The 20,899-nt window shown below is 39.7% G+C and overlaps 2 protein-coding genes across 2 annotated transcripts in view; both read left to right on the forward strand.

Moving 5' to 3' along the window:
- Window positions 1-3,488, forward strand: part of LOC137146789 (receptor-type tyrosine-protein phosphatase C-like) — a 67,608-nt gene extending 64,120 nt beyond the window's left edge. The window contains exons 4-5 of the mRNA XM_067538271.1: window positions 127-255; window positions 3,427-3,488. Coding sequence (XP_067394372.1) covers window positions 127-255; window positions 3,427-3,488 — 191 coding nt within the window. The remainder of the gene's footprint in view (window positions 1-126; window positions 256-3,426) is intronic.
- A 1,183-nt stretch (window positions 3,489-4,671) lies between these two features.
- PTPRC (protein tyrosine phosphatase receptor type C) overlaps window positions 4,672-20,899 on the forward strand; it is a 72,941-nt gene continuing 56,713 nt past the window's right edge. The window contains exons 1-4 of the mRNA XM_067538295.1: window positions 4,672-4,827; window positions 7,382-7,495; window positions 9,930-10,070; window positions 16,435-16,563. Coding sequence (XP_067394396.1) covers window positions 4,716-4,827; window positions 7,382-7,495; window positions 9,930-10,070; window positions 16,435-16,563 — 496 coding nt within the window. The 5' untranslated portion in view covers window positions 4,672-4,715. The remainder of the gene's footprint in view (window positions 4,828-7,381; window positions 7,496-9,929; window positions 10,071-16,434; window positions 16,564-20,899) is intronic.

The following is a 20,899-nucleotide window of genomic DNA, read 5'->3' on the forward strand; positions in this document are numbered from 1 at the left end:
TGTAGCTCTGTTCAGTCCTTTGGTAAAATAATTACAAGAAGGAAGCACATAGTCCAAAATATTTATGATCTGATTACACAAGACAGTGAACTCACTTTCTAACACTAATTTGTTCTGTTCTTGCAGATGCTCCCACTAAGCCAACCATGCACAACACCACCTCACCATCCGTGAGCCTTAGTCAAATCAGCACTCCAGCAAACATTTCTTCGTCTTCCACAAACTCCACTTCGATTACTCCCACTCTTACAAAAGGTGACAAACCTGCACACAATTCTTGCACTCCTAATACTTCATGCATGGGAAACATGTTAGAATGAGGGCACTGAAATGATTTTGATTATTTTTTTAATATCTAACGTGTTTATTTTACAGATGCAACTGCAGAAAATTGCATTAAACTAAAATCTCTTAGGATACTTACTACTCCTAACTGATAGATCTGCAAACATAATTGCTAATGGAGATTTTTTTCAACTAGGGAAGGTGTTACTAACTGTGTCTGCAAGGCTCAATTCTCTCTCCAATTAAATTTAATATTTTTATCAATGATCTAGAAGAAAATATATAATCATTGCTGATAAAGTTTGAAGGTAATGCAAAGATTTGTGGGGTGGTGAAGAAGGACAAGGACAGGTCACCGATGAAGCAATTTAGATTGCTTGGTAAGCTTGTCCCAATTGAATAACATGCATTCCAATGCAGCCAAATGCAAGGTTCTGCATTTAGGAACAAAAAAATATACACTGTTGTTATAAGAATGGGGGATTGTATCCTGGAAATCAGTGACTCAGAAAAAGACTTTAATCTCTCCATATGAGGAGAGATGAAAAAGACTGGAACTGTTCATAGTAGAAAAAAGACAACTAAGGGAAGATAGGACAGAAGTCTATAAAATCATCAATGGTGTGGAGAAAGTGAATAAGGAAGTATTATTTAGCCTTTCACAAAACACAAGAACCAGGGGGTCACCCAATGAAATTGTTAGGAAGCAGCTTTGTAAGAAACTTAAGGAAGCAGTGCTTCACGCAAAACACAGTCAACCTGTGGAACTCACTGCTGGAGTATTGTGAAGGCTAAAAGTCTAACAGGGTTAAAAAAGATTGATAAGTTCATGGAGGATAGGTCCATCAATGGCAAGTAGGCAAGATGTTCAGGGATGTGACCCCATGGTCTGGGTTTCCCTATACCTCTGACTGCCGGAAGCTGGGACTGGATGACATGGGATGGATCACTCAGTGAATGTCCCTGTTCTGTTCATTCCCTCTGAAGCATTTGGCACTGGCCACTGTCGGAAGACAGGATACTGGGCTAGATGGACCATTGATCTGACCCAGTATGGCCATATTCATATTGTAACATGAGCTTCCAGATCAATATTATGCCAAAAAGGAGTAAGACAATATTTGGATTTAACAAGAAAATACCAAGCAGGAGTAGGGAGGTGATATTTCCTCAAGTATAGGGCATTGATGAGACCACTATACTGTGTCCAGTTCTGTTGTCCAAAATTTAAAAAGGATGTTGAAAAGTTGGATCAGATTCAGAGAAGAGTTGCATGCCTTACAACAAGAGACTAAAGGGGCTCAACCTATTTAGTTTATCAAACACAAGGTTTAGGTTAATCAAAGTCTATAATCACGTACAGAGAGAGGAGATATCTCATAGTAGAGTGCTCTTTAACATAGCAGACAAAGGCATAACAATAATATGGGCTGGTAGTGGAAGTCAGCAAAGTTCAAACGGAACTAAGACAAGAGCTTTTAACAGTGAGATAATCAAACATAGGAAAAGATTACCAAGAAATATGGTAAATCTTCCATCCCTTGAGTTTTTTATAGACATGACTGAGCTAATTTTTTACTAAACTTTTTTTGTTAAAAAAAATGCCATTTTGTAAAAATTGTTTTGTGGATGTATTGGGTCAAAAAAAATTGTCAGGAAGATTTCTCAAGTGCAGGCTGAAATTTTCTGAGGGATAGGAGGGTGAGAGATAGACAGACACCACACTCAGGCCAGCTAATAGTTTGAGGCTTAGGGCACTAACCTGTGCTGTGGGCAATCCAATTTCAAATCTCTGCTGCACATCAGGCTAATCAGAGACTCAAACCTGGTTCTTCCCCCATCTTAGGGAAGTGCCCTAATCAGTGGCCTAGAGTGTCGCCATGTTTCTGGCCCACTGAATATTTAATTATATATAGAATGTGGAACAGGTCCAACAGATTGAGATTGACTCTATAACACTGGTCTATTGCCTATTCTGGGATGGGCCGGTGGGTGTTGTGTGTGTTTTTTGTGAAGAATTTCAAAATGACTCATTTTTGTGTACAGGCAAATTTTGAAACAAATTTTGAATCAAATTTTGAAACTTTTAAAAATAATTTGTGAAATGCAATTTTTGTTTTCCGGATAGACCTATTTTAAAACCAAAATTAGATCTTTTTCTAAAAAGATATAGGCTAGTTCAGTGGTTTTCAATCTGTGGTTCGCAGTCCCCTGGGGGGCCACAGACTGTCTAAGGGGTCTGCGAAAGGTTGTCATTATCATAGAACAGTGGTTTTCAACCTGTGGTCTGCGGATCCCTGGTAGTCCACAGACTATATCTAAGATTTCCAAAGGGGTCCACACCTTCATTTGAAATGTTTTAGGGGCCCAAAAATGAACAAAGTTTGAAAACCACTGTGTTACGTCATAAATTGTTGGACCAGATAAAGGAATTCATTGGGTGAAATCTATGGGTTGTGTTATGGAGGTAAAACAAGATTAGAGTCTCTTCAGATTTAAAAATATATGAATTATGAATCTAATGACTTGTTTGCATGATCAGGAGCTTAATTTGAAATAGGATTACTGTGACCCACTATTGAGCACAGTTCTTAGTTGGTGTCTTTCTATTCAGTTAATTGATAACCAATGATAGCAGCAAAATGGCCTGTACAATTTCACAAATCTATTTTCTGGATGCTACAAGTACCTTTCCAAGAAGCTTACAATGAAAAAGCTAAAAATACTTTGACTAACTGCACAGCAGGTTGATTCTGTGTATTTAGTGACAACTAAACTTTTGAAACTGTTGAATTTGGTCTTCCCTAGTTCTGAGTACATGGGAGACTGACGCAGCATATCATACTTGTAGAAATAGAATTAAGAAACATTTATAATGAACAGTATAATCTGCAATTAACAATATCATTGGGGATTAATGAAACACATAGTATCTAATAGAGTTGATTAAAAGTGGTGGGAATTATTGCAGAAATTTCATTGAATTTTCTTCCCCGTTTTTCAAATATTCCAGATGATCTAAATGCAAATCTGCATTGAATATACCAGAGCTTTGCACATTATCAGCTATTGTCCTCTACAACTGAATGTAGAAAGCTGCCTTATGATATTCATTTGTTTTTCTCTTCTTTTCTTTTACAGAAACTACTACAGTGACAACTCAAAAACCATGTGGTAAGTTATGTTTAATAAAAGTGAAATGAAACTTTTTAAACTAGAAAGAAACTCTTCGACATCACTCATATCAGCTAAATGCTCAGATAAACCAAATCAGCTCCTATTTCAGGTTGATTTTTAAACTTTCTTGCTATTTTAAAATAGTTGTTTTAAACTTCCTCAAGGTTGCTGAGTTTCTGCTCTTCATTTCCCACTCTCCTGAGGCATCCTACCATGCACTAGGCTGCTGATATTAATTACACATCAGTCCTGGAGCAGAGTCTGCCTAAAGGAGAAAAAGGTCTTTCAAATACTGAGGGTTTTTTTCTGCAATAATCTTATTTTACACCATGTGAGAGAGATGATAAATGCAAATGTCAGTGGCTGATCACTAATTCAAACTAGACAGGTCTCCCCAACTTATAGGTGGAGTCCAAATCTAATTACTTGGTAGACAGTTTGGAATGTATAACATTTTTGCAGTTATTCATTGATACTGAAACAGTATGTTTTCAAAAGACTGAAGTTCTGTTTTTTTCATATATCTGGGGAATAGAAAAATACATTTCTAAGTTTCATACACCAAAATAGATATTCTCGGGAGTAATTCAAAAAATGAAAATTTCAACATTTCAAAACTGCATTCCCTTCAGATTAGGAATGAAAAATCAAAACATTGAAAAATTTCTCAGAATGAAAAACTATGAAAAGTTTTGTATCAGAAATGGTGAAATGAAAAATTCAGTCATTTTGATAAGAAAAAAATGAGTCAACATGTCAAAATTAAAATGTTCATTTTGAATTGATGTTTCAAAATAAAATAATTCCTTTAGTTTCAAAATGTCAATTCAAAATGATTTTTTTGTTTTGTTTTTTGTTTTGTTTCTTCCAATTGGAAAATTGAAAACAAATTAATCAAAATTGACATTTCCCATGGAAATTTTCTGTTTTGACAAAACTACATATTCTGACAAGAGAACTTTTTGGTCAAAAACATTCAGTCATCTCTAATATATTCTCTTGGAATCTTTAAAGTACAGAGTGTGCTAGAGAGCAGGATAGAGTGCTGGACCAATAACCCTCTAGCTGAAGTATAAAAAAAAGAAGTAAGACAAATTGTTGTTGTAAATCCATTTTTAACATTTTCTCCCCTTCTTTTAGAAAACAAATTAGGAAAAGTGGATTATACCTACAATGGTGACAATGTCACTGCAAAGCTGAACATTATTGTACAAGAGGGAGGATACAATATTTTCTGCAACTGTTCTGATAAAATGAAAAATGAAAGCCAAACTATTAAAGGACTAAAAGAATGTCAGACATATGAAATTCAAATTAGATCTGACAGATGCCTCAATACGTCACGTGTAATTCATGTTCCACCTGGTAAGTGCAGCTTTTTGTTCAATATAAAGTTTTATTTAGCAAACACTGTGTTATGTTGTTCTTGCTGAAGAGTTTCAGAAATCTGCTGCTTAATTGGGTGGATTCCAAGTGTTGTTTGGGGCTGGAAATTCTTCTCTCTTATACCCTCAGACTTCAGACTCTGGGTTTTGGTATTATTAATCCTTGATTAATGCATAAGGTTGCACCTCTCCCCATGTCCATTCAATGAAAATGATATAATACATGCTCAAAGAACGAATAGTATATTATACATGGAATCCTGAAAAATTGCTGCCTCAAATACCTTAAATATTATCTTAATTTGAAATGCACATGGTTATTGATTAGGCTTAAGTTTTTCCAAGCTCTGGGTGGTCACACACAAGCATTTTTTAAATATTTATTTGCACAAGGTGTGTGGTTTAGAAACAAGATAAAAAAAATGAACTCTGCATTATGTTTCCTGGGAAAAATGTGTATTGAGCTTCTTTGGATGTAGTTCTTTCCACCCTGATTACATTATCTGTAGTCCAGTCTGGTGTTTTGCAGACCAAAGGAGTGAGTAGCATGTAATATATTTTTATTTAGTGTTCTACGTTCCATTATATAGCTTGCCAAATAATACCCATTCCTCTCTGGACTCAGAGTACAGGAAGACCAAAGACATTCTTCAGTGACATGATATGGTGGGGGAAGTTCTACTTGATAAACCCTTCAGATTTACAGTACATAATAGGCATGGTTTTGAAAAGAAGGCCTGCAGACTTGCACCTGCAAGTTATAAGACTCCTTTATATCAGATCCAATTGTACAGAGTTATCTGCAGTGGGAGCAAGGAATGGAAGCTTTCCTCATCTCCTGCTATCCTTCTCTTCCCCTTTAATCCTATTTTAAATCCTCCTGCTTCTTCCCTCAGATCTCTGTGCTAATCAGAGATAGAGAGTGACCACTACAATTCAGTTTCCCAAAACAGTTTCCTTTATAGCCAGCACTATTTTTCACATGCTTATAACTGGGATGGGGGTAGTTACGGTATAACCAAGATATTGGCTTGGTGGGTCAGTCTACTCTGCATCAGTCCTGAGACCCATACAGGGAAAAGATTTAATCTGGGATAAAATTTTCAAAAGTACATAAGTGGCTTAGGAACCTAAGTCTCATTGACTTTCAATGAGATTTAGGTTTCTAAGTGCCTAAGCCACTTTGGAAAAATGAGAGTTAGGTGCCTAAGTCACTTAGGTCTAGATCCTCAAAGGTCTTTTGGCTCCTAACTTCCATTGAAATTATTTGATCCTTTGAAGATCTGGGCCATAGAGCCTTCTGAATTTTTTTATCTTTGCTTTCTATTTCTCATCCTGCTGAATTGTTAGGCAGAATGGGAGCTGGTTTCATGTTTCAAAAGGGAAAAAATGAAAAGAGAAACAAAATCAACATTGGTATAAATAATAGTACTAAATAATATTCAATAGAGAAGTGAATAATAATGTTACAATTAAAGTGTTTTTTTTAAAAAAATAATGGAGGATATATGGAAAGGTTTTTGTTTCTGGTGGAATTCAGCTTGTCTGTTGATAGTGTAATAGGATAAATCCCTTTCATTCCTGGCTAATAATAATAAATCATTTCTGCCTTTGGAATGCATTATAGTGCACAAAATTCCACACATTGGGGGGGAAAAAAAGTCTCTGAAACACTAGAACTTCCTAGAAAGGATTTACCATGCCTCCAAATTTACTCAGGACTAATTTTGTGCATTAAGTACAATCCAAAGTAAGGGACAATGTGGGTGGTGCTCTGTCCTGAAGATTTGTTCTCAAGATCCCTAATACTTCAAGGGAGCGCACCTGATGTTACACCCCTTCAAGATGTGAAGCTAACTGTTCCTTGTGTGCCAGTTTCACTTCCATGTGTTGATGTGGCGCTTCCTCAAGCAGAGAGTGTCTGGTCCTTACAGGGGACAAGTAAAGCTCCTTGCAACTTCTTCTCCCATCTCTGCACCCACATAAAGGCTGGCACTGACAGTTTGTGAGCTACTGTAAAGTTATTGTCCCTCTTTCATGGGCCTCCAAGTCTGTCTCTGTCTGTAATTTTCTGAAAAATTGGGCTGAAGTTCTCCATATATGGTCTCTGTCTAGAAGAGATTTTGTGTATTCAGCAAAACATTTTTGAGTTAAGATAGAATGTAAAAAATAAATGTTTGCCATTGTAAAAAAATTCTAACCATACTATCTTTGAATATGGTATAATAGAAACCTGGAATTTGGAAATTTAGAATTTGTCACATCCCTTGTGTTCCATGAGGACTAGTGGTTTGGAATTTCAAAGGCCAACAGTAACTTCACTCAGTTACGTGTGTATTATTTTTTAATCCCTGTGTTTTTTGGTTAATCCTTTAATCCTTGGTTAAATTTCCTAATGTATTATTTTGTATCATTTGTTTGTATATATTTTATATTACAGTAGGGTCCCCAAACAAGAAAATAATGAGTTAGTGTGAAAAATTAATATGGCAGCAAATATCACAGTAATATACTAAATGAATCCTTCTTCACAGATGGCAGATCTGGCTATGGTTTGGAACCCAAATATATAAACAGTACATATTTTGAACTGAGTTGGAATAAAAGTTTTAGCTGCTCTACGAGCCACAGTTATACGTGTAAAACTGGTAGGAAACTTTTTATGCCTTTTATAAGTTGAAGTTATATGTTTTTGTTTTCATTTGATGGTGAATGGACAGATTTAAGCAATTTTAACAGAGGAGTATCATTTTTATCCTAAGTGTCAGCATAAACTGAGATGCTAGAGTAGATTGAATATTTATAAAAACATAGAGGTGTGAAAACATTCCTTCATAGATAGAATATGAGAAGTGGGATGGAGGATGAATGGTAGATACTGCATGGGAACTGAAAAAACAATATACTGTTCTGTATACTATTGGACCTTACCTGAGAGAGAATGTTAACTAATGATCAAGTGGTTGTTATGAAAGTAAAGAAAATGCCACATAGAAAACTTGTCTTCTAAATTATCCCATTAGATATAATTAATTTCTAGAACTAGTGGGAAACCAAGTTTCAGTTCTGTGAAAATTTTCAAGTTTTCAGAAAAAAAATTGCTGTCAGCTGGGACAAAAAATGCAAGTTTGAAATTTTTGGTAGAAATGAAATCCCACAATTTTTCATTTTGGAAACAATGAAAATAGTAGCAATTCTGAAATGAAATATGCTCCCCAGGATACCTAGCTGCCTGCCTGGTGGGCTGTAGCAGTGCAGAGGTCCTGACAGCCCTGGTATCTGGTGCCTGAAATTGACATAATTCTTATCAGTTTTTTGGCTGCACACCACTGAATTGTAACCATGAAACGGCTGACCAGATTCTTGTCAAGTTAACAAGAGTTTCCCCATTGCTATTCAGTGATGGGCATTCCTGGAGTCTCCAACTCTGGGAAAGTCCACAATGAAAGGCTGCCTCAGATCCACAGACTTTAGAAGCCTGGGATCCCCAGCAGCGCACCAGGTAGGCAAACTGACAGGAAACCAGGCAGGTTTCCAATGGGTAGGTTTCAGAACCTGCCTGAGTTCCACCAGAAGTTCCTTTCAATCAGATCATTTCAGCAAAATGTTTGATTTCAACAAATTCTGATGAAAAAAATGTTTCATTGGAATTTTGCCAACCAGCTTTATTAAATTTTCCTGTGACTTGCATGGTAAACTAATTGAGGGATTGGGGAACTTCTAAACAAAGATAAAATAAAGCTGTTATGCAGATTAAATTACAATTCTTCAAATGGAAAGCAGACTATAGAAAAATCCTCTACACTTCCAGATTTTGAATAGTGTACTGGGCTTTGTATGTGATTTTAGTTGATATTAACAAAACAATTTTTACAGGAAATCTTTGTTGTATTGTTTTCTTTGATTTTGATGGAACACTATGGGTGTAATCCTAGACCCATTGAAGTCAATGGCAAAACTCCCATTGTCTTTAATAGGGCCAGAATTTTTGGACAACTTCGACAAAAAATGTAATTTTTGCTGTACGTTACAATTTATGTTGCATTTCATCAGTTTAGTCAATCAGTTCATAGTGTTGAGTGAATCAAAAAAACAAGAAATCACCTTGGAGGTCACATTTGAAAATAACTGGTTGTACTTGAAATCCAGATTCACATTCATACTGTCTAGACTTTCTTCTCCAAGGAAGAGGTGTACACATGGTTGTGTATCTAGATCATCTTTGAGCAGGATACATTGAATAGAACATGCCCCTCTGTTAGTCAAAATGTCCCCTAATTCGTTTTACCTGATTACCGGATCTGTCACTGGGTGAATTGACTTGAAACTGATACCCAGTAAGGTGCAACGAAACAGCTTTTATTGTGGGACGTGTCAGAAACACGATTCCTACTTAGCACAAACTACTGGGCAGTTCCTTGTTCCGATACTCACTACTTTGAATAGCTTCCCAGGGGCTGATCTTAGCTAATCCACTGCTGGGATTTTCCGGCTTTGCACACAGCACCAATTCGCTGACTTCACCCGCTGGCAGCCTGCCAAGCGTTAGCATCCTGCCTGTCTGAGGCTAATTCCAAAATGGATTCTAAATCCAAGATGGAGTTTTCCCTTATTATTTATCCTATTTGTCACCAACAGAAGGGCGCATAAACATAACTATTATTTCCACCTAACACCTCCAGCCGCAGGGGAGAGATATGGGGGGAAGAAGGGGAATGCTAAGTGCGTAAATCACCACAGCCAAAACAGAGCCTTTAATCTTAAATGAAGGCGGTAAAGCACAACAAGTGATGTAAATTGTGTATTTAGCTCCCTTTCTGAAAACGAATCACAAGTTTTTCATCTAATACCTATCAAGGTAAAAGGAATAGACTATGAATGTAAGACAGTAAAATATTTAAAGGTGGTATTCGCAAAAGCACTAAGCATTAGTCTAGCATTGCTCCTGCTGAAGTCAACCTTCAATGTCAAATTAGGCCAGTGCTGAACTCTTTTGAATTCTTTTGAAAATCCCACCTAAAATGATAACCAGAATTTTTGGGTTTATGAAAAAGTGTTAATGAATCTTTTCATTTTAACTAGGGAACGATGATGAAGAGATTAACAAACATCGAATATTTAGAAATTTATCACCCAACAAGAATTACACATGCACTGGGCGAGTACTCTTTTTTGAGAACACGGTTGTGGAGCACACCATCAATGTAACAACGGATTATGGAAGTGAGTATAATTCTGTTTGTGTTTTAATGTTTCGGATGCATATCCATTCTTTATTCATAGCAGCTATGTGTCCTGGATAAGGAAAAGGATGTGTGGAGAAGGGATGAAGGATATAAGAAGTCTGGTACCCAGATTCCATGATATTGGCGTAGTAAAAATCCCATAGATTAGAGGAGGGAGCAGAGAGCATGGTGTTCAAAGAGATGGGAAGAAGGAGCAAATGGTAGTGGAAGAGGATAGTGTGTTTATGGGCAAGGGTTAGAGAACACCCAGATATTGATCTTGAAGGAGACAGATTGGAACAGAAAATTATATATTTAGAAGTAATTGGCACCTGGGTAGGAAAATGCTCTATTTATATTTAATTAGTGTTAAAGATGTGCTAGAAGGTGCGGGGCAGTTTCACCAGCCAGGTAAGGGAAATACATTTCTGAGCATTTTTATATCCTTTTTTCAGGACTTGTTTTATTATCCATAAAATGCTCACAAAACAAACAAATAGAAAACAGTGGGCAAGAATCCTCAAAGGCTTTCCCTGTTTCACCAGCCAGGAGGAGAGAGAGTATAACCTTGCCCTCTGACCCAGCTTCCCTTTGTTTACAGGGGTCGCTCTAACTACAGGCAAACAAGACAGCTGCCTAGGTCAGCAGATATCTGAGAGAATGTCTGATAATGCACAAGGTTGCAGCACCATCACTCAGATTTCACAGTCCCCCTTTCATGATGGAGGGGTGGTCAGACCAAATCTGAGTGAAATGTTTTCATCTGATGCTTGGCCCCCCCAACTTCTACCATACCCACCAAACCACCAGAAGGCTTGCCGGACCTCCCTCGAAAGTCCAATGTGCTTTCAGCGTGCCTCACTCCATCTCACTCCCTCCCCCCAGTTGGGAACCTCTGATAACAGAAAACATTGGTCTGGTGAGAATATTGAAAATGCAAAGGGCGGGTGAGGGCACACTGAACTTTTGCCTAGGGTGGCAGTTTGTCTTGAGTGGCCTCTGTTCCTTTTATACTCTACCCTGACTAGCCATGTGACCAGGCAGAGCCTGTTAATCCTTTACAGCACCTTCACCTTTGAGTGAGTGGCCCAGAGCATGCTCTCTGATCAGTAAGTTTTCCCCTAACCCCCAGAAAAAAGAATGCCATGTTCTCATAGGTTGCACCTGGTCTATGGAGCATTGTGAAGGCATTGGCCTGTACAGTCAGATGACTACCATGTGAGCCAAGGTTTGGTCTCCTTCATTGTCTGCAGCCATTTCAAAGAAGTATGGTTGATGACCAAAGTAAAAGACACTTTACCACCCACTTTATAGCCCAGGCTCCTTTTCAATCATCAAAAAGTTTTCTCTCAGGGTAACCGTTTTCTGCAGATGGTATAACACAGGTTGCTCCCCATTTTCCAGCTCCTGGGGAGAACAGTCTCAGGACCCAGCTCAAAGGGATCCATTGGCAGGATTAACTCTTTCTGTGAAATCCTGATCGTATAGCACAGGCTCACTGCAGCGGATACGTGTGATTTCCACAACAGTGGACTTTCTGGGACCAAGCAAAACGTTGGCCTGGGGAGCTATTATTGTGGAAAACTGGGGCACAAAGTGTTAGTATCCTGCCAACCCCATGAAATATTTTATCTGCCATTTTGTGATATGAAATGGGGAGTCTAGTAGGCCCTTCACTTTACTACCTAGGCATTTTGACTTTTCCAAATCTTCTGGTGTAATCCTCACATTTAGTCTCCATGCACCAATACAGTGGAATTAGATATTAGTCCTCCCCTTGTTCCCGAAAGATTGCAGCAGCTCTCCTGGGATGTTCCAATCAAGTGGTTGAATAGACTACCACATTGTCCAAGTAGGCTGCAGCATAAGGCTGATAAACATGCAACACTTGGTCTGTCAAATGCTGAAATATAGCTGGAGCCCAAATGGAAGGGCCTGCAACTGGTACAGTCTGAAAGGCGTGACACGTACTATCTCCTCCTCAGTCTCTGAAGTCTATGGTATTTGCTAGCATCCCTTGGTGAGGTTGAGGGTAGTTATAAATTTGCCCTACCCCAGTTTGTCCAACATTTCAACCACCTCGGGCCTGAAATAGGCATCAAATTTAGATGAGAAATTGCGTGCGCCAACACGGAGCATAAAGGCCATAGCTTCAGGGTACTGAGTATAATCATAATCATGATCAATGATTACTAAAATATAGTGGCAGCTGCTAATGTTGGGCTTTAGGTGTCCTACCAGGTCCACCTCAATATGATCAACAGGGATATTAACGAGCAGGAAAAGAACCAGGAGGTTTGTGAGTAGGCCTAGTTGCTAGGCCTATTCTTAAGAGAGGGGAAAAGGTGATCAGGAAATGACAGGTCTGTTAGTTTGACCTCAATTGTATGCAAGGTCTTGAAACAAATTTTGAAAAAGAAAGTAGTTAAGAACCTCAAGGTGAACAGTAACTGGGTTAAAATACAACATGATTTTACAAAAGGTATATTGTGCCAGAGCAATCTGATCTCCTTCTTTGAGAAGATAACTGATTTTTAGACAAAAGAAATGAAGTAGATCTGATCTACCTGGATTTCAGTAAGGCATTTGATATAGTTCAACATGGGAAATTATTAGTTAAGTTGGAGGAGATGGGAATTAATATGAAAATTGAAAGGTGAATAAGGAACTGGTTAAAGGGGAGACTACAACAGTATTGAAAGGTGAACTGACAGGGTGCAGGGAGATTACTAATGGAGTTCCTGAGGGATCGGTCTTGGGACCAATCTTATTTAACATTTTGATTAATGACCTTGGCACAAAAATGAGAATGTGCTAATAAAATCTGCAGATGACACAAAATTGGGAGGTATTTCCAATACGGAGGAAGACCTGAATATCATACAAAAAGATCTGGTTGACCTTGTAAACTGGAGTAATAGAAATGGGATGGACTTTAATAGTGCAATGTGCATTTAGGGACTAACAACAAGAATTTTTTATGTAAGCTGGGGTTTTATCAGTTGGAAGTGACAGAGGAGAAAGACCTGGGCATATTGATTGATCACAGGATGACTATGAGCCGTCAATGTAATGTGGCCATGAAAAAGGCTAGTGCAGTCCTAGGATGCATCAGGCAAGGCATTTCCAGTAGAGACAGGGAAGTGTTAGTAGAAGGCACTGATGAGACCTCATCTGGAATACTGTATGCAGTTTTGGTCTCCTGTGTTTAAGAAAGATAAATTCAAACTGGAACAGGTGCAGAGAAGGGCTACTAGGATGATCTGAGAAATGGAACATCTGCCTTATGAGAGGAGACTCAAAGACCCTAAAAAACATCCTATTATCCTGAATAAAATCTAACCCACTAATGATGGTCTGGGCATCTACCTCCAGGGCTTGTGGGGGTACAGGGAGGGTCTCTTTAGGAACATCTCTAAGGGGTCCAGATTTCACTGCAGTGATGTCTTTTCTAGCCCATTTTCTTGGGTTATTATGAGAAATAAAGGCCTCCTTCCTGGCACAATAACATTCCCCTGTCATTCCTGGGCCAGACACCAAGACGTTTTGGATCACAAAAGGGAAACACCGCTTTAGTTTGACTTTCACCCCAGATATTTGGCATTTGGCTCTGAGTGCATCCAAACTGCCTCCACCAAAGAGTGGCTATGGGACCCAGTCTTATCCCAGCACCACCAGAATAAATGGCTAATAATATCTGTGCCTAGCCTATAGATAAACTAATTCTGACTGTGGGGTAGGGCTGGATGTCCCCCGGGAAACAGCCTATGTGCAGACATATTCCCACCTGCCAAATCTCAGGGTGGTGCATCAGCTGTTCTGCACAAACGTCTGACTAGAGCCAAGTGCATCAGACCTAGGACCTCTGCTCCATTCACTGTGTCATCATGTAAACTTCTGGACCATGGGACACTTCCTTGGCCTCTGAGGTGCAGAATTCAGGCATAATCATGTAGCATGGTGCGGCAAAAATAGTGCACATGACCTTCCTGGCTACAGACGAAAAATACTAAAGGACCCACAGTTCCATTGCAGCGCCCTCCTTCCTTTTAATCAGGGAACCCCTCACTCCAGACCTCGCCTCTTCAGCACCAGACTCAACAGGGGGACCTACTCCTGGATTCAGCTCTTCTACCTCCAGCTTTCCTGGGCACCACAATTGAACCATGTAGCCTAGAGGGTTCCTTTCTCTTTAGGGTCCCTGGGATCCTCTGCTGTTCCCTCGCAAAAAAAGCCGAGTGAACAGAAGTATAAGGGGTCACTCAAGTTAACTGAGACTGGTATAGGAAAGTGCTGATTCTGCAAGGTTGTAAGACTGCCAAAATATTACTAAAATATGTAGTAGGTATAAGAGGTACCAAGATACTAACTCTCTGAAATGACACTTTTATGGGTAGAAATGATACATGGGGTGGCGGTGCCCAAATCAGCCAATCAACAGAAAAAGGTGGTATTAGACTACGTCAGGAGGGTGGCAACTACCTACGTGAAAGGGGGCAGCCCGAAAGTGTATGTAACAGTGTATAAAAGAGGGTGTCAGAGGGAATACCGGTGTCCGGTCTAGGGGATAACGGAAAGTCCCGCCGTTGGGCCGAGACCATTGTAACGCCGCCAATATGAAACTGACCCAGACATACTCTGTAAGTCATTTCTCATTGTGCCGCACGCAATAAACCTCGCTTGGGCGCCTTCGTTACTCAGCTAATCTGTGGTCGTGTCGATTCATTCGATCGTGAGAGCCGTCTCAGTTCCCTGGCCATTATTTGGAGTACTCTACACTTTTTACTCTTATTATTCTCTTTTAGGGCAACGCTTTCAGCCATTGACCTACATATTCCTGTCCATGTTTCCCCATTCTGTTTCTTAAATTCATATGGACCACTTTTATTTGCTACCCAATGCGTCCAATATTTATCAAACTCTATGGGTATGCGAAGGGAGGGAATAAGGGGATTACCTAGCTCGCAGTTTTCTGTCATGTTAGATCGCGATTCCTTTCAGAGGACAGCTCATTTACTTACCAGATCAGTGGTCGGGGTCACCAGTGTGGTACTCGGTGCGTTGGTAGATGCTGTCACCGGTATTTATCAGTGTAGGCTGCGTGCGTGTGTCCCTGTGTAGATGCTGTCCCATCTCACGATCGAATGAGTCGACACGACCACAGATTAGCTGAGTAACGAAGGCGCCCAAGCGAGGTTTATTGCGTGCGGCACAATGAGAAATGACTTACAGAGTATGTCTGGGTCAGTTTCATATTGGCGGCGTTACAATGGTCTCGGCCCAACGGCGGGACTTTCCGTTATCCCCTAGACCGGACACCGATATTCCCTCTGACACCCTCTTTTATACACTGTTACATACACTTTCGGGCTGCCCCCTTTCACGTAGGTAGTTGCCACCCTCCTGACGTAGTCTAATACCACCTTTTTCCGTTGATTGGCTGATTTGGGCACCGCCACCCCATGTATCATTTCTACCCATAAAAGTGTCATTTCAGAGAGTTAGTATCTTGGTACCTCTTATACCTACTACATATTTTAGTAATATTTTGGCAGTCTTACAACCTTGCAGAATCAGCACTTTCCTATACCAGTTTCAGTTAACTTGAGTGACCCCTTATACTTCTGTTCACTCGGCTTTTTCCATTTAGGCCTTAGCCTGTTTTACAGGCCTTAAGCTCTCACTTCTTACTACAATGGCAAAATTATTCCTGCGCTACCTTTGATTTTCCTCTGGAAAATGTGCTGCAGGATTATCCAGCAAGACTTTTCTCCAAAGCACCGGACAATAGAGCGGCTCAAAAAAATGCTCACCAGAATTTTTTAACACAGACAAACTAACATGTTTTTCTATAGCCTCATGCTCAGCTGAACTAATTTAAAAAAAATCATCTTGAGGCAGAAACCCAGCATAGAATATTTTAGGGTCAAACTTTTAGGGTCAAACTTTTTCAAAGTAGTAAGCAACTGATAACTGGGTTTTATAAGCAATTGAAAACATGATCTTATAATGGGAAGCATCAGGCACCCTCAGTAACAGACAGTGCTATCAGTCCTGCCTATGATTAGCCAGTTGTGTTTTAAATTATTTTTGGTTGCACTGTATTGGTATTTGTGTAAGGTGAGTTAGAGTTTAATTGACTGTTTGTAGTGGTATTCATAATAGTATCTCCTGCTAGACTCTTATGTTAATGTCCAATGAAGTCTTAATTCTGCCAAATATTTTTTGAGAAGCAGGAGTATACTGGCTTTTTATTGCAAATTTTCTCCTTAATTAATGAGCTCTAGTTATTATAATTTGAAAAATAATATTTTCTTCATTAAAACAGTGTTATTCCCTCTCTCTCCCAATTTTCTAAACAGAACCAGAGAAACCTGAGAACCTTAAAGTGAATAGTAATACTTCCACGAGTATATCATTTAGTTGGAAAAAGCCGAAAAACTTATCAAATGGTCCTATACATGGCTATGAAGTTACATGTATTCATCATGGTAAGTGTATTTTTCTTTAATATTAACCACTGAGATGGATTGGTACATATTTATATAGCCCCATTAGCACAATGGAGCTTTGATACCAATCGGTCAACTGGTGTTACTATATATTCAAATAATCTACATAATTCCAAGATTGTCTCTCTGTCTGTATCACTTTGAAGCCTCAGTGTCTGTTGAAACAACGTGAAGAGATGGAAACATGTACAAGTATGGTTGAGAGCTCTTTTTTGTTTATCATATCAGCAAGTTCAGTCATCACTGGGATTCACAGTCTGTTACTGTCCAGTTTTTAAGTTCTCACCAAATTTCTGTTTTACACTTTACAAATTACTCCTATACAAGAGCATAGACTTTCACGTAGTAACATAATAGTTACCAGCAAAGTCATTTCCCTATTAAAATATTTTTCCCCTCAAAACTTACTTCAGTTCAGTCATGTCATTCATTTAGGTTAATATTCCGGGTTTTTCATATTTTAACTCCCTAAATTAGATTATCAGTCATCTCATATCTTAGAGAAGTAATTTAGCAGTACGTCAGAAGACACCCATTAATAGGTGCACACCATGGGTGGTCAGTTGCGAGCAGAGTGTTTTCCACCATCAGAAAATGCATCAAATAACCAACTAATGCAGTCTCTGGAGTGACTCATTCCTATTAGTGTATATCTGAATTTTAAATGTAATTTTTAAAAAGTTTGGGGGAAAAGGAATCCTTCCCATATGAAAAAAATAGATCTCAGGAGAAGGCTATGGGAGAATAGTAAGGAAACTGTTAGCAACTCTTTCTTTGCTATTTTTTTAACTCCACCCCATAATATAACAGGTTTCTGGAGGAGTGGATTAAGATAGCACTTGGCCTCCACCCTCCAATTGTGGCCCTGCACTCCCTCCTGCCATACATAGAGTAGCTCCAGTGGAACCAACCTCCTCCCAGTGCCCAAGGTAGTGGAGGCCCAGCCCCAGGACAGAGCAGTTAGAGTAGTGGACCATGAAGCCAGGGGTTGCAAGCTCAAATCCAGACGGAGGGGTCCCCGGGAGCAGTCTTCCCACGTGACTCATGTTGCGCCTGCCTCGCCAGCTCCGCTGATACCGACCTCCTCCCAGTGCCAAAGGCAGCAGGGGTCTGGCCCTCTGATGCAGTGGTTAGGGCAGTGGAGCAGGAAGCCGGGAGTCACCAGTTCATTCTCTCCAGACCTGCATTTGGCCACTGTGTCACTAGACACTAGCTCAGTGAGCTAATTTCTCTGACTGCCTGGAAGTCTGGTGTGCTCCCAGTCCTGGATACAGTCTGGGATTGTGGAGAGTCTTCATTTAAATTGCCAGCAGGAGCCCAGGAAAGGCCATTGTTCCCCACTGCCACATGGTACCAAAAATTCATCTGCAGCGCTGCACACTTGCCAGTGTGGTAACTTCACTCCTTTTTCTCCTCCTGAAATTCATTGCTGCCTATCATGTTCTTCTGTACCAGATATGGACTGGCTATAGAGCTTGGTTATGCACACCAGATGTGTTCTTCATAAGATCCCAGGTATGTCCCAGGTATGAAGATGATTCAAATAAGGTATTTTATACACAGTGCCACCTGGTGGATGAACAGTATAATACAGATTAGCATTCCATTCCATCCTCCCCCTTTAAATTGTACATTCCCACCCTTTACGATACTTACACTATCCTGCTGTCTTTGAAGTTTAGTGTATATCAGTCTCTTACGTGTCTCTGAATCATACTGGTTTTCTATATACATAACCCAAATATGTAACAACGTGGTCATCTGGCTGTCAATTTGTTGCAACGACTAACTGTGATTGGTTTGCAATAGCTAAGTCATCTTCTTGCTCTGCATCTGCCATTGTAGAGTTTGCTCTGTTGATTGTTCTTTCTGAGCAACAAACTGTAGATGTCAACAGTTTCTGTTGAGGTCTCCACAGTCAGACTCGATCACTCATCAGCTGGGCACTGAATTCATTTTTCTTTATGACAGCTGGATAGTCCATTCCTTTTTTCCATCTAATTTGACATCAATAGTCATCTGGTTCTAGACCTGGCAGTTCTCAACTGAGTGACGTCTGTTGTAAAAGTGTGCATAAGCTCTTTTAGCGTTTTTATCTGATTTGGCTACTCTTTTCATGTCTGGCCACTTTGGAGATAGATTCTTTTCCAAAGTTGATTCTGAATTGTCTTCCCATCAGGAGGTGTGCTGGAGTATATTCAGTAGCTGCTATTGGTGTTGATCTGTAACTCAGAAGATCAAGGAATGCATGTTTCTGCTGTAGAATTTTCTTGGCTGTCTGTGTAGCTGTCTCAGTCTCTCCATTCACTTGTGGGTAGTGTGGCCTGCTAGTAATATGGTCAAAATCATATTTCAGTTGGAATGACTTAAATCCTGCTACAGGGAATTGTTTCTGTTATCTGTCACTAGCTGTTCTGGAATACCAAAGCGAGCAACAGCACACTTCAGTTTCTCAGTAACACTGTGACATGCTATGTCTTACAAGTACATTATTTCTATATACTTGGAAAAATAGCCCATGATGACCAGGTAATGATGTCCTCTGAATTTGAATGAATCTAAAGCTAGTCTCTTCCAAGATCTTTCTGGTAGAGGTGTCAGTAAATTGTATGGCTCAGTATTGTCTCAAATTGATTTATAATAGGTCACCTTTCAAAAGTCCAATATCATCCAGTTCTTCCATCTTTCTCACAAAGCCCATCCTGGCTGCCATGCTGCAGCTGAGAAGGTTATTGGTCTTTGATTCTTTGATCACATGCACTCTGAATGCATAGCTTTGTAAGTTGTTTCTGTGGTGAACTGGCCCAAGCAGTTCAAAATACCTCCAGGGTTACTCAGAGCAAAATACCTCCAGGGTTACTCAGCTCTGGTACAGGTTGGAGGTGATTCTGAGATGACTGTGACACCAGCTTCTGTATCAATTTTAAAATCAGTAGTCTTGACATGAATATTCATTTTCATTCTCCAGATAGGCTTTATGTCATCATGAGTGATAGATCCCAGAAACAATGGCTCTTGGTTGACTCCCTGACTATTTTGGTGCAGCAAACAGCTGCACAATGTCCATATTTCATGCCTGTATTACACTGCGCCTCTCTCGCTGAACATGCATCATCTCTTTGGATATGACTTTTTTTCACACCTTGTGCACATAGGCTGGAATTTATTTCTCTTAGGCTATGTCTACACTAGAAGTGCTACATTAGTGCAGTTGCGCCGCTATAGTGCTTCTGGTGAAGATGCTGTAAGCTGACACGAGAGAGCTCTTCCAATGACTTAATTACTCCATTTCCCATGAGAGGTGGTAGCTATGTTGGCAGGAGAAGTTCTCCCACCAGCATAGTGCTGTCCACACCACTGCTTAGGTCAGTATAACTTACATCGCTCAGGGGTGTGAATAATCCACACCCCGGAGTGATGTATGTTATACCAAAGTAAATGGTAGAGTAAACAAGGTCTTAGTCTGGGACTTCTCTATCTTGCCTCAGAGGCTGAACGATAATGCCTTTTAACACTCAAGTGTCTGTTTATAGCTTCTAAGATAGTTTCAGGTTTTTCAAGTTGCTCCTGCCTTTTGTTTCTGTTGTTTGACTAATTCTGAGTGCTTTGCTATCTGTGTAGCTGTGGCTAGTATTAAATCTCTCTTCTATTGTAGCTGATGTAAAAGGCTTTTAGCTTTTAACCCAGTAACCAGCCTGTCTCTCGTATATTCATGTTCTGCATTTCCCAAATCACAGTTTTCAGACAATATATGCAGAGCTCTTAGAAAACATTCAACATTTTCACCTGGTTTTTGAATTCTCTGATCAAAACATAGAGTTTCATAAACCGCATTTCTCTGAGGTATAAAGTATTCGTCAAAAATAGCCAGAACCCTTCCATAGTCATCTTTGTGACAAACAACAGTAAAGCCAAAAGATTTAAATATATGCTCTGTTTCCTTCCCCAAAGCATAAATTAAAGGTGATACCGGTATATCTCCAGTTTCTTTGTGCAGCTTGGTAGCAATGCAAAATCTTGCAAAATATTATTTCCAGCTGTCCATTGTGGATGTTTTTCAAAGCTGAAGATTTCTGGGACATTGAAGACTGGAATCTTGATGAGATCCTGCAACTTTTGTTGCTTTGTTCCTTCTGTTCCTGTTCTTAATTTACTCCTGGCACCACATCATGTTCTTCCGCACCAGATATGGCTACAGAGCTTGCTTATACACACCAGATGTGTTCGGCATAAGGTCTTCAATGCTGTGCCGGCAGAGATGACCTGTACCTGATGATACTGGGGAGGAGGCACAGTTCAAAGGTTGTGGGGGGGC

This window comes from Emydura macquarii, unplaced genomic scaffold (genome assembly GCF_026122565.2).
Source record: "Emydura macquarii macquarii isolate MOO-44397 ecotype Brisbane River unplaced genomic scaffold, CSIRO-AGI_Emac_v2 contig_480, whole genome shotgun sequence".
NCBI classification, from domain to species: domain Eukaryota; kingdom Metazoa; phylum Chordata; order Testudines; family Chelidae; genus Emydura; species Emydura macquarii.